Raw genomic sequence first — 12,646 nt, 5'->3', positions numbered from 1 at the left:
ACCAGAGTCCTCGGCTGGCCAAGTATGTGGTCTTGGCTCCTTCCGGCTGTCTGCGCTGCTCTGGCACAAGCCCCCATGGTAAAGAAGGACCCTGAGGGGAAAACATGGATCATCAAGGCAAGAAGCCCTATGGACTGCATGGGGAGGCCGAGACAGAACATTGGCGGTAAGGACGGGGTCAGTGGACTGTCTGGTTTGCAGTTAGTGCCAAGTTCGGTGGCCTTGTGTATTCCTTTATTTCCTGCCCTGGGGATGTGCCTAGCAATTCTGGAACCCCAAAGGATTGTTTTCTAGGAGGACTACAGGTTGTAGCGGCAGCATGATTAGGTTCAAGGACAGCTGTGTTCTGGACTGGGTGTGGGCAGCTCTGAAGACTGATGGATACACACTATCTTTGCCTGTTATCCTTAGGGATGAGAGAAGAGCTGGGCCCTGGGGGAGTGGAAGGGCCACAGGCTCCAATGCCAATCAACATCTTCCTGTGGGTCATGGCCCTGGTACCAAGTCTCAACCCTGAAGGGAAGGAGGAGGCCCAGCCAGGCCTGGGGAGCAGGCACTGTGGTTTAGGGTGTTGATGTCAGTGTCAAGTCAGGCTCAGCCATACGAGGCTCTGGATCCAATTAGTGGCTGCTGAGGGCTCTGGAAGTGGGAGGAGGTGGATGGCGGGTCATGTGGGGCAGTAGGTGGTAGCATTGGGCCTGGGTGGGGGCCCTTTCTACTGAGGTTGCAGTGGTGGCGGCAGCAGCCCAGGTGGATTTCCTGTAGGCCTGGGTTCTATTAGGACAGCAGGCGCGGTGAGCCTGCCCCTCTCAGCAGCCCCATCAAAGGGGCCTTTGTGGGCCTGTGGGCGACAGCTAAAGAATGGCGACTGCTGAGTAAATGTTTTCGCTGCAAAGCAAACCTGGCCTAGAGGGATGGCAGGGTGGAGTGGCAAGACCTAGAGAAAGGGGAGGAGCCCCCCAAGAAAAGTCAGATCATGCCATCCCTAGTGGGGACCAGGCCAAGATGCCAGTCTCCACGGAAGGTAATTCTACCCCTGTGAGGCCAGATGGGCATGGGGAGGAGTGTGCGATCTTAGCACCAGAAGCACTGTTCCTTAGAGTTCTGTAAGCCTCACAATCTCCTTTAGAGAAGATGAAAGGCACACTCCATATGAGACAACAGGAATAGCTCTCATAGCGGCAAGCTAGATGGGATCCTAACACCTTCCTGCTCTAGAGAGAGCTGACCAGCCACAGGGGAGAGTTTTCACCCTGTTGCTACAAAGGCTAGGACCTGCAGTTTACCCACATATCTTCAGTCACAGCCCTCTCGGTACACCCAGGAGACAGGAACATGAGACAGGCATGCCTCCTCATCTCCTGAACCAAAGCTGTTCTTCAGCAGGGGCTTTGCAGAACCTCCTGTTATTCTGCACCTCCCCCTATGTTGAAACTGGGATCTGGGAGACGGGAAATGCTGGAAAGGCCCCTGGATGACAGCCTGAGCCCTTCACATGGGATGACGAAGCCTGGCAACATTCTGCCACTCTTTGCACTGTGGCAAGCATCCTGATAGACACTCCAGAAATGACAGAGATGGGAACCATGACAAATGGCCCTGGAAGAGGAGGGTGGGGAAGGGCATGTGCCTGACCCTTAGGCCCGGTAGCTCTTGTGAGCACAAACTGTTCTGCCTAAACCAAGATGGAAAATCTGTAACAGAGAGATCAAGAGTGGCGAGGAGACACAGCTGCCAACCTCTCCCATAGCTATGCCCAGAGTTGGCACTTCTGTCCACTTTCCATTGTCACTCACGGGGGAAGGAGGGGGGCTGGAGAGATGGCTCAGAGGTTAAGAACACTGGCTACTCTTTCAAAGGTCCTGAGTTCAATTCCCAGAAACCACATGGTGGCTAACGATCATGGGGGAGGGTCTGCTTTACAGTACGCCTGTGAGGACACGGGGACCTACGACCTCGCTGAACAGCCTAGATACTGGCATGCACTGGCATGTCCACCAGCATTATGGAGGGAGGCTGGAGAGTCCTAGCTCCCTTGCCAAGGGTGTCAGCTTGCCAGGGCATAGGCTAGGACTTGGGGGCTGAGAGGAGGAATGTTGGCCTGGCCGCCCATCTGGGAGTAATTTGACAAATTCCAGTCCTTGTTGGTCCTTCGAGGCTATTCTTAACTGCTGTAATTACAGGGTCAGCCCTGGCCAGTGGCACCATGGGGTCTGGGCATGGTTAACTCTTCCAGGGGCCATCCTAAGGCTAGGCAGGAGATGCCCTGCGGGGGAGGGACACTCAGTGCCACTACCACAGAGAGTGGAGCCTAATCGGCTGAAATGGTAGGTGAAGAGTACCAGACTGATGGTGCCAGGTGCCCTTCACACCCATAGCACCTCTGCTGGCGGCCTGTAGGGAACAGGTCATGTGGCTTGAGTAGGTTTGGAAGATGAGGTGCTAGGACAGTGCCAGGCCTGGATGAATACACAAGACAAACACTGGTTGTGCAGCCCCAAAGCCTAGCACCTCTGTCTCCTCCAAGGCAGAACCACCCTTTCTTGAGATCCAGCCCCTGACCCTGAATATGCCTCAGCTTTTCCTTCTTCACTACAAAATAGATCCTGCCAAGCCAGGCATTGTGGCACACGCCTTTAATCCCAGCATTTGGGAGGCAGAGGCAGGCGGATCTCTGAGTTCGAGGCCAGCCTGGTTTAGAGAGCCAGTTCCAGGATAGCCAGGACTACACAGAAAAACAAAACAACAGGTATCCTGGCCTCACCCTGCGCATTAGAGGGTCTCTTGTCTCCTGACTGCACCTCATTCTCTGAGAGCAACAGGAAAATACCACTTCCCCAAGCATTCCCTGACCCCTAACACGACAGTCTTGTCGCTGGGCCTCTGAGAAGCCCTTGCTCCTCTGTGATTCAGATTTTTCAGTTCTGAGCTATTATAGAAAGGACAAGCTGGACAAGCTAAGCAAGGGCCAGGAACCTTTCCTGGCTCTAGTATTCCCCAGTCAGTCTACCCAGAAGGGTTCCTGGACAGCCCTTCCATTAATCACAGCCAAGGCATCAGAGCAGGGACTAAGTCCCTCCCTCCTCCCCTGCAGCCACGCCTGGCAACGTCTCTGAGACTCTTGGAGCCTCCATCTCCCCAGCTATTTTTGATGGCCAAGCAGATGGAAAAGACTGTTTACCCTGAGTGCCAACTTGCTGGTGACTGGTTTATAAGCCATTACAGACCAAGGCCATCTCTATACAAAGTGGCTTGGCCTGGCCAGGGATCCCACCAGGCATAGCCATAAACTTTCTTCCACGCTTTTCTGGGAGGCAGGAATGAAGTACGCATTACCCTCCTGTGCTATCTGAGAACATATGTGAGGCAGGTCCCAAGAAAACTGATATAAATCTCAGTGGACTCCAAGCCTACATGTCCTCTCATAGGCTTCGGTGTCCATCTTCCTACCACAACCTCATGTATCCTTGGGTCCTCAGCTTCATGAAAACGTCCATAGCAAAATCAAGCCCATTCCTGCCACCTGTACCCCAATGGCACATTTTCAAGGTCATAACCCCCACTCCTAATTAAAAAACACACTTAAATGAACCCCTAGGTAGTGACATGTACCCATGACCAGAAGACTACTTTCCTGACAGAGCCCCAGGAAGACAGGACATTTAAGACATGGTCCATTAAAGACTGCCTCAGCACCCCCTGCTGGTAAAACCGGGGATCCTGGAGGGCCAGGTGCAGCCCGGGCTCAGCATCTGCCACACTCTAGTGATCAGCCAGCCTCCATGAAAGGGGCTATCACCAGTGGCTAGTTTGGACACCTTCTAGACTCTTGGCCCCCAGCTCCCAGCATGTCAAAGTTCCTACCCAGGTGAGGTGTCCAAGGTGACGGTGGCCAGGGCGCTGCTGAAGAGGCGCGTGTCCCAGAGTTTCACTTCTCGCTCACGCATCTGTGGTGAGGAGCCAGAGAAAGGCTCAGAGCAATTTACCTGCTCCTGGGACCTAACGCCTGAGGGCTCAGCCAGGCGTGGCCACCTGCCCCAGAGCAGAAGGGAATCATGACAGGGAGGGAGAGTTTGGGTTTTCATGTCTTGCCCTGCCCCTTTAAGAACTTTTAGGTGACAAGGGACAAGGGGCGTTTCCCTCCATGGACTCTGGTCCCTATGGGGCCACTATGGGTCCCAGGGTCAAGCTTAGCTACTGCAAATGGAATCTGCCAATTCTCTAAAACCCTCAGTTCCCTGGGGGCCCTGAGACCCAGCTGCACAGCCAGGCCGTATATGGACAGGCCTGTAACTGGCTGTGTGCACCCTACCTCCCAATGGCCTCACCCAGTTTTCCTGAAGCAGGAGCCCAAAAGGCCTAGACGAATCCCCGGCTGGCAGTGCCATAAATACTGGGGAAACCACTACCTGGTTGAATCCAGTGGACACAAGGTGCTCCTGAATGCCTGTCCATGCCAGTCGGGCATCTCTGCTGTTCTCATGGGCCTGTGTGCTCTGCAGGAGACAAGAGAAAGCACTGAGCCACCAGGGTCCTGTTGGGGACAAGGATGTTGAGCGGCTGGGAGCTGGGACGTTCTGTGTCTACTTGTCTGAGCACCCACAGAGAACAGAAAGAAGGCCACATGTGTCAAAGGAAGAGGTCTGCTTCCACCTTTGAGGGCATCTCTGCACGCAGGAGCCATCAGGCTCAGGTTCACTCTCCCTCCTCCTGAGAGGGCTACTGTGGCAGGACCAGAGGCAGCAGCACTCTCTCTCCTCTGTAGGTGCCCTGTGAAAGCTGATGGTTGAGGGTCCTCGGTCAGCAGCTGTATGAACTTGGAGAGTGCACACCCTTTGCAGAGCTCTTTCTCCGCACTTGTAAACGAGGCTTACGGTGCCCGTGCCACCCACTCCTTGAGGCTGCCTGGAGGATCAACTGAGAGTGCACATAGAAGGACTGGGCCTTGAGGAAAGCCCCGTGCAAATCATAGGATTAGAAGGATTATTGCTGCCTCCTGTCCCTGCCAGCAGGCCAGAGCGAGGGCCTGGGGCCAAGCTCTGGGTAACATCCCGGAGAGAGAAAGGCAGTGAGTGCCCCTGGTGGCCCTTCAGGGGTGTCGGAGCATCTGACAGACAGAAAGGCTGGAGGCCCCAAGAAAGGAAAAAGAAGTTCACAAGCAGGCAAAGTAAATGGCCCCTGTCCCCCCTTGGGCCCTGGCAGGAGGGAGTTCAGGGGCAGAGGAAATGCAAACAGCTCTCTCCCAGTCACGCTGGCCCCTGGAGCCTGAGACAAGGACCCTGTTACCAAAAATAGCTCACCCCAAATGTGGCCAGCCTCCTCCAAACTTCCCACGATCTCCTCCTTGGGAATGAATGAGGGAGGGAAGCATCTTGGAGAAGCTGGCCCAGGGCCCCCTCCCCAGCACACAGAGGCTGACCCCGGCGTGGGAGACCACTGGAAATGCTCCGCCTGTCTGTCCTTCAAGGGGTTTTTCTCACTGTTCCCTTCCCACCAGCCACAGTGGCACAGGAGGTTGGAGAGCAAGCCTGAGAACTACGGCCCCATCCTTCTCTCTCCACGTAAGAGGGGCTTACGTGGGGGGTCAGGACGAGGGTCAGGGTATTGGCCAGCCCCACCTCTGATATACTATTATCGGTCAGCAGTCTGCCCTATGAGTTCTTTTTTTTGTTTGTTTGTTTTTGTTTTTGTTTTTCGAGACAGGGTTTCTCTGTGTAGCCTTGGCCATCCTGGACTCACTTTGTAGACCAGGCTGGCCTCGAACTCACAGCGATCCGCCTGCCTCTGCCTCTCGAGTGCTGGGATTAAAGGCGTGAGCCACCACGCCCGGCTTCCTATGAGTTCTTGTTCCTTCACTAGTGTGCAATGTCCCTTGTGAAGGCAGAGAACTAGACGGCTCATAACCGGTTTGCGTTTCACTCCCTCACTCATTCATAGTCAACAAACACTTGAGGCTTGCTACGTATGGGCCAAGAGCTGTGCTAGGAGGAGGCAGTGGGGCAGGACAGGTTTCAAAGGGCAGGAATGTAAATGGAGTTGCTTGTTCTTTCTCTCATGATGTGAATGTGCTACGCTAGGAGCTGGAGACACAGAGGAACAAAGCAGGTAAGGTTCCCAAGTCCATGAACCACTTACACACCAGGAGGCCAGCCAGACTGAACAGAGTGACTCCACTGTAGTTACTATTAAGGGCCACAAAGGAGCAAGATGAAGGGTATAAGAGGAAGCTGAATCAGACACCCAGACTTGTCTCCACTGCTCCTGTCCTTGGAGGAGTCCTATGCCTCAGTTTGCTCATCTATAAGAAACACAATGACATCTTCCCCTGGAAATCTACTGCAAGGGCTGAGTGCTAAAATCTGCTAAATGCAGCTGGGCATGGTGGGACACACCTGTCATCCCAGCACTCTGGAGGCAGAGGCAGGCAGATCTCTGTGAGTTTGAGGCCAGCCCGTCTACAGAGTGAGTCTAGGGCAACCAAGGGTACACAGAGAAACCCTGTCTCAGGAAAAAAAAATAAATCTGCTAAATGCTCAGCACTGTACTGTATTTTGTGGATTGGGTTTTTTTTGGGGGGGTGGGGAGAGGGGAACAGCGTATTTTTCTAAGACAGGGTTCTGCCATGCAGTCCAGCTTGGTTTTGAACACTGCTTTCTGCTTCGGCCTAAGTGCTGGACTTGCATGTTTAGATGGGCACCATCACATTCAGCTGCAAACGTGTGTTTTATAAGGCAACAGGGCACAGAATGTAACTGAAATCACTATAAAGTAACATTTTATTTGAGTTAGAATAAAGAGTCTACACAGAGCTACCTCTGCACAGAGACTGGAAGCAAAAAGGCCCTTGAAGCTGCAGCAGAGAGGAGGCAGCGGCTAAGCTGGGGCCGCAGTCCCTGCAACTTCCATGGTCAACAGAGTAACGAACGATCTGCAGGAGCCAAGGAGGTAGCTCAGCTCAGCACAATCAGCAGTTGGTATTGATTGGTTCAAACTTCAGAGTCTGACCCCCTGAGTGGTTTATTTTAGGCACATTTAAGCACAGAACAATTGGGTGAAAATGTTCCCCATGATAATTAACTCAATCCTGTATGCACAGGACTACACCAAGATTCTTTGTAAGGTACATGTGACACCTTCTAGAAAGATGGGTTCTATAGATTGACAAGCTCATGATCTCGAGGTCTAGGGGAGGATCTGGTGTGTTCTTGGCCACACAGAGGGCGCAAATGTCATTAGGCTATTGACCACATCCGCTCCCAGCCTTCCGGGCGGATAAACAGGCCATGCATCCCTCCCTTTGAAGGGAGAAGTCTGTGTGTTTAACATTCCTGGTCCCCCTAGTGCTCATGCGTGAGCACAAGGACCTCTGTATCTCCCACAGGCTAAGGACGGCTGCCACCGGCAGTTTTCCACGCAGAGATTTACACTAGAGCAGAATGCGCTGTGGTCCACATCTTCCTCCTTCCCATTCACGTATGGAGAAGCCAGGGGCCTGAACAGAGGAAGCTGTCTGCCTTGACTGCCCTAAGCCTAGTGAGCTAGCACCCATTATTATGAGGGGGCCCTGGGACTCGGGTGCTGAGAGACTCCTAGTTGGAAGGTGGCAGAGGTGGGACCACCACTAGTCCAGGTGCCAGGAATGGCAGTGGACCAGCAGCCCTGCAACAACCAGGGGACAGTGGCATATTCGCACTCTAGCTGAGGTGCGGTCACAGAGTCACAGAGCCTCTCCAGCGCCATGGCAACACTTCCTGTGTAGGGGAGGGAACTCCAAACTCCTTTCTAGGGTAAAGGGAACGTCTCCAGGGGATGTACGAACTCCTAAGCAGCGACAACTACCAGCAGATACCTTCTTGGCTCCCTCTCTTCCCTCCCTCAGCTCTCAACACCATCCATAATCCCAGGCCCACGTACACACATGCCGGCAAAACATTCATACACATAAACATAAATACTTAAAATAGAGTTGCCACTTCTCTGGATTAGCAATGGCTTTAGGACCTTACTTGCTCTCACCCTGGGCTCTAGTGAGTAGATTGGAGAGACCGAGCTGGAGGGCTCTGTTCCTCTGCTGAGTCTTAGGGCCCATGACAGTTGCTCAGGAGGCTAAAACAGAAGTTCTCTTGAGTCTGGGCAACACACTGAGAAGCTCCATTTAAAAAAAAAAAAAAAAAAAGTGAAGGCAGGAAGATCAAGGCCAGACTCAGCTATGTAGTAAGTTCAAGGCAAGCCTAAGCTACATAAGATCCTGTCTCTCAAAATCAAAAAACAGCTTGGTAGTGTTTTCTTTAATCCCAGCACTTGGGAGCAGAAACAGGTAGATCTCTGTGAGTTCGAGGCCAGCCTGGTCTAAAGAGCCAGACATCCAGTGCTACACAGACAAAGCCTATCTTGAAAAAATTAAACAAAGTAGGGGTATAAAATACAGTAGGGAGCCACCCAAGGGTCACTTGCTCCAAGCCCAAGTGCCTAGAGGCATAGGCAGAAGTTGACAGTGGGGAGAGTACAATTCTGGAGCCATGTGCAGCCTCCAGTCTCTGGGGGACAGCAGGGCTGAGGCAAGGCGAGGCCCAGACAGGCACAGGTAGGACTGCAGGGTAGAACACTTCACCCAACCCCCACCCTGACTCCTGTCAAGACTCAGAGAAAGCACTTTCAGAAGGAGTCTCTCTTAGCTGGCCCCTGAGCTCACACCACCCTGGCCGCTGTGGTGGTTTTCCTAATAGAAGCCAGGTGTGGGCCAGATGCCCTGGGCGGAAGTTGGGGGGTGGGGGGAGGCAGGGACGGTTGGAGGGCAGCATTCCAGGCCTGCTGCTGCCCCCGCATTGCATAGAGCCTCAGAGCCAAGCACAGGCGCCATCCCAGCGGCCAGTGGAGCTGCCCACGCTCTTCCCAGCTCTCCTGGCTGAAGCCCCTCCAGGGGGCTCCTCCAGCCCCCAGATCCTCAACGCCTGCCTGTACTCTTCAACAACTTGGAGCCCCTTGGCTAGCAGCCACACCAGCTCCACCTCAGCCTTACTCACAGACCACCTCTGTGGGGTGTGAGGGAGGCGTAGGAGGGGAGGAAGAGGGGGGCGGCGGGGAGGGGGGAGAAAGCAGGCTGGAAAGAGGCCACAGCAAAGGGGAACGGAGAAAGAAAACACTCTGTAGGCACGAGTGCAGGTGCTTTTTATAGTGTCCTCAGAACCCTGGGCAAGGCACCCTGAGAAGGAGCTTCTATCTCACCTTAAAGTAGACCTGGGGACCTCTTTCTAGGCAAAGGCTTGGCGATCTGAGAAAGCCTACCAGGCAAGGCTTTCACACCGGTATCAACCTGAGATTCAAATGACCTCCTGGGATGAAATCAGCAGCCACAAGGCTAAGGTGTGGTCAACTCTGCTCTCAAGTCTCCTATCAGACAGGGGCCACTTTTCAGCCCTCAGCCCACCTGAGTGCAACTGTTTAGGCCCAGAAGGCATAATGTACCATGTGAACGGATTTTTGAGGATGAAGGGATGCCCCAGGCTATCCTGAATTCCCTATGGGGAACCGGTCCTCAAAAGGGGAGGAGGACTCTTGTGATGGGCCTAGGTCTTTACTAGGAAACAAGACTTTGCATCACACCTCCCTTTCTAGTTCTTTTAAGAAATACAAGGGGCTGGAGAGATGGCTTAGAGGTTAAGAGCACCGTCTGCTCTTCTGAAGGTCCTGAGTTCAATTCCCAGCAACCACATGGTGGCTTACAACCACCTGTAATGAGATCTGGTGCCTTCTTGTGGTAGGCAAGCACATGTGTGGGCAGAGTACTGTATAAATAATAAATAAATCTTACAAAAAAACCCAACCAAACAAATTCTGCTAGGTGGTGGTGGCGGTGGTAGCGCACACCTTTAATCCCAGCACTTGGGAGGCACAAGCAGGCAGATCGCTGTGAGTTCGAGGCCAGCCTGGTCTACAGAGTGACTCCAGGAACTACAAAGAGGAAACCCTGTCTTGAAAAACTACAAAAGAAAGAAAGAAATCCTAGGGTTAGAGATGGTTCAGCAGGTCAGTATGCATGACGATCTTGCAGAGGACCCAAGTTTGCTTTGTAGCACCCATGGTAAGCAGCTCACAACTGTCTGTAACTCTAGCTCTAGGGGATCCAATGCCTCTGACCTCTGCAGGCATTTGCACTTACATAATAAACCTTTACCCAGACACATAATTCAGAGTAATACCACGCCTGGCAAAATAAATATTTTTAAAAGGACAATAAACCTTTTCTAAAAAGGAAAGAAATAACTGGGCTTGATGGTGCACACCTTTAATCCCAGCACTTGGGAGACATAGGCAGGTGGATCTCTGTGAATTCAAGGCCAGCCTGGTCTACAAAGAGAGTTTCAGGGCAGCTGGGGCTGTCACACAAAGAAACCCTGTCTTGAAACTACCAAGTTTGGTGGTATCATGAGTTCAAGGCCAGCCTGGTTTACATTGAGTGCCTGTTAGGGCAACATAGTAAGGCTCTGTCTCAAGAAAGAAAGAAAGAAAGAAAGAAAGAAAGAAAGAAAGAAAGAAAGAAAAGAAAGAGAAAGAAAAGAAAGAAAAGAAAGAAAGAAAGAAAAGAAAAGAGACAGAAAAAAGAAAGAAAAAGAAAAAGAAAGAAAGAAAAGAAAAGAAAGAAGAAAGAAGAAAGAAAAGAGAAAAGAAAAGAAAGAAAAGAAAGAAAAGAAAGAGAAGAAAGAAAAGAAAGAAAAAGAAAGAAAAGAAAGAAAAGAAAAGGAAAAGAAAGAAGACAAAAGAAAGAAAGAAAGAAAGAAAGAAAGAGAGGTCAGAAGGGATAGCTCAGTAGTCAAGAGTGTTTATGGCTCTTCCAGAGGACCTGAGCTGAGTTCCCAGCACCCACATCAGGTGGCTCACAGATTCCTGCAACTCTAGGTCCAGGGATTAATCTCCTGTGCTGTCTTCAGTTGGCATCCATGTATCTGTGTGTACATGCAGACTCTCTCTGACACACACACACATGTATTCACATAAAAACGTAATAAAATAAGTCTTGAGAGAGAGGAAATAGAAACAGAAATTCACTGATCTTACTCCCTGCTTAAAACTCTCAAGTGGTTTCCCACAGCCCAGGGGATAGGCCTTCTGAATAGACAGCCTGCCTCCCCTCTGAACCTCTCAGATTAATTCTAGAACAAGCTCCATCTCCCCTCTACACCCCTCAGGTGACTTCTAGAGCACTGGGCCATCTGCTGGCCTGAGTCCTCATTTGAGCCAGTGTCTCAGGACAAACACTAAACCCTCCCGGACAGAGAAGCCCTCAATAATCACGGGGACAAGGCCATGTGTGTGGCTGGCTGACTGCTGCCTACAGGGTCTCAGAGAAATGAATGACTCTCCAGAGGCCCCATGCCTGCCACCTCATTTGGAAATCATGACAATATGGGCTCTATGCACCCAGCACACAGATAATAACAAAACGCCTACAGTTCCTACATCTTATAGTAATGGGAACTTGGTCCATCCCATGGCCCACTAAAAGTCTGAGATACAGAAAGTAGAATGGTGGTTCTTTCTGACTCCTCAGTAGCTGGCCTCTGCTGACCATGCTGAGAAAAGAAATAGGGTTTCAAAGGAGAGGAGGAAGCTGAAATCTCAAATTACATTCCTGAAGCCAGGGAATGCCTCCACTGACAGCCTGTGGGCAGCCTGGCTGCATCCCACCCTGTGATCAAAGCTGGGCCCTCCCCAGGACCCAGAGATCAGGCCTTGGAAAGAGCTCCCAGCAGTAGCAGCAGCTGCCACCACTAGGTCCCTCCATGTGCTGGACTGTGGTCCTCATCCTGAGTAGAGGTTTTTATGCACTGGCATTGGACACAAAACTCACCTGAGAGGCTTTGGGACTTGCTCTGGGGTCAAAGATCCGTAGCTGCTTGTCCTAAAAAAGAAGGGAGAAAGAAACAAAGGATACAATTAAAATCTGAGTGTTTCTGGGGCCAGCCTGTCTCTCACCCTACAGGCTCTCATCAGTTGGTACGACATTACAGAGACTGGCATCACAGACCAGACTCCCAGGAGATTATACTCAGGGACAACACTGCAGCTTCCTAACCATTCTTATCTGCCAGGCGTGTCACTCACAGACATGCTCTTCCACAACAGCAGGACTTATGTGATGATGCTACTTTTGCACTTAAAGAAGTTCACATTGAGGCTGGAGAGATGATGCAAGCATGAGGACCCGAGTTTCCACCCCAGCACTTACATAACAGCCAGGAGTGCGCGTGTATCCCTAGCCATGCGGGTATGGAGATGGAAACAGGGGGGACCCTCAGATCTCACTGCTAGCCAGCTTAGCCAAGTCAAGGAGACCCAAGTTCAGTAAGAGACACTGTCTCAAAAAAAAAAAAAAAACCAAAAAACAAAAAAAAACCACAGTATGGAGGCTGGAGAGATGGCTCAGCGATTAAGAGCACTGACTGCTCTTCCAGAGGTCATGAGTTCAATGCCCAGCAAACACATGGTGGCTCACAACCATCTGTTATAGGACATGATGCCCTCTTCTGGCCTGCAGGTGTACATGTACATGCAGGCAGAGTACTGTATATGTAACAAATAAATAAATCTTTAAAAAACAAAAAAGCAAAAAACAGAAAACCACAGTAAGAGCCAGGCATGGCGGCGC

The 12,646-nt window shown here is 51.6% G+C and overlaps 1 protein-coding gene across 1 annotated transcript in view; it reads right to left on the bottom strand.

Moving 5' to 3' along the window:
• LOC127208716 (mitochondrial import inner membrane translocase subunit TIM16) overlaps positions 1–12,646 on the bottom strand; it is a 64,783-nt gene that overhangs the window by 33,574 nt on the left and 18,563 nt on the right. Inside the window, exons 7-9 of the mRNA XM_051168249.1 lie at positions 11,849–11,899; positions 4,410–4,496; positions 3,865–3,947 (exon numbers count right to left, since the gene is read on the bottom strand). Of these exons, the coding sequence (XP_051024206.1) occupies positions 3,865–3,947; positions 4,410–4,496; positions 11,849–11,899 (221 nt within the window). The remainder of the gene's footprint in view (positions 1–3,864; positions 3,948–4,409; positions 4,497–11,848; positions 11,900–12,646) is intronic.

This window comes from Acomys russatus, chromosome 25 (assembly GCF_903995435.1).
Source record: "Acomys russatus chromosome 25, mAcoRus1.1, whole genome shotgun sequence".
In the NCBI taxonomy this organism is placed as follows: Eukaryota; Metazoa; Chordata; class Mammalia; order Rodentia; family Muridae; genus Acomys; species Acomys russatus.
Note: the sequence above shows the minus strand (reverse complement) of the source record. Positions and strands in the feature narration are given on the sequence as shown.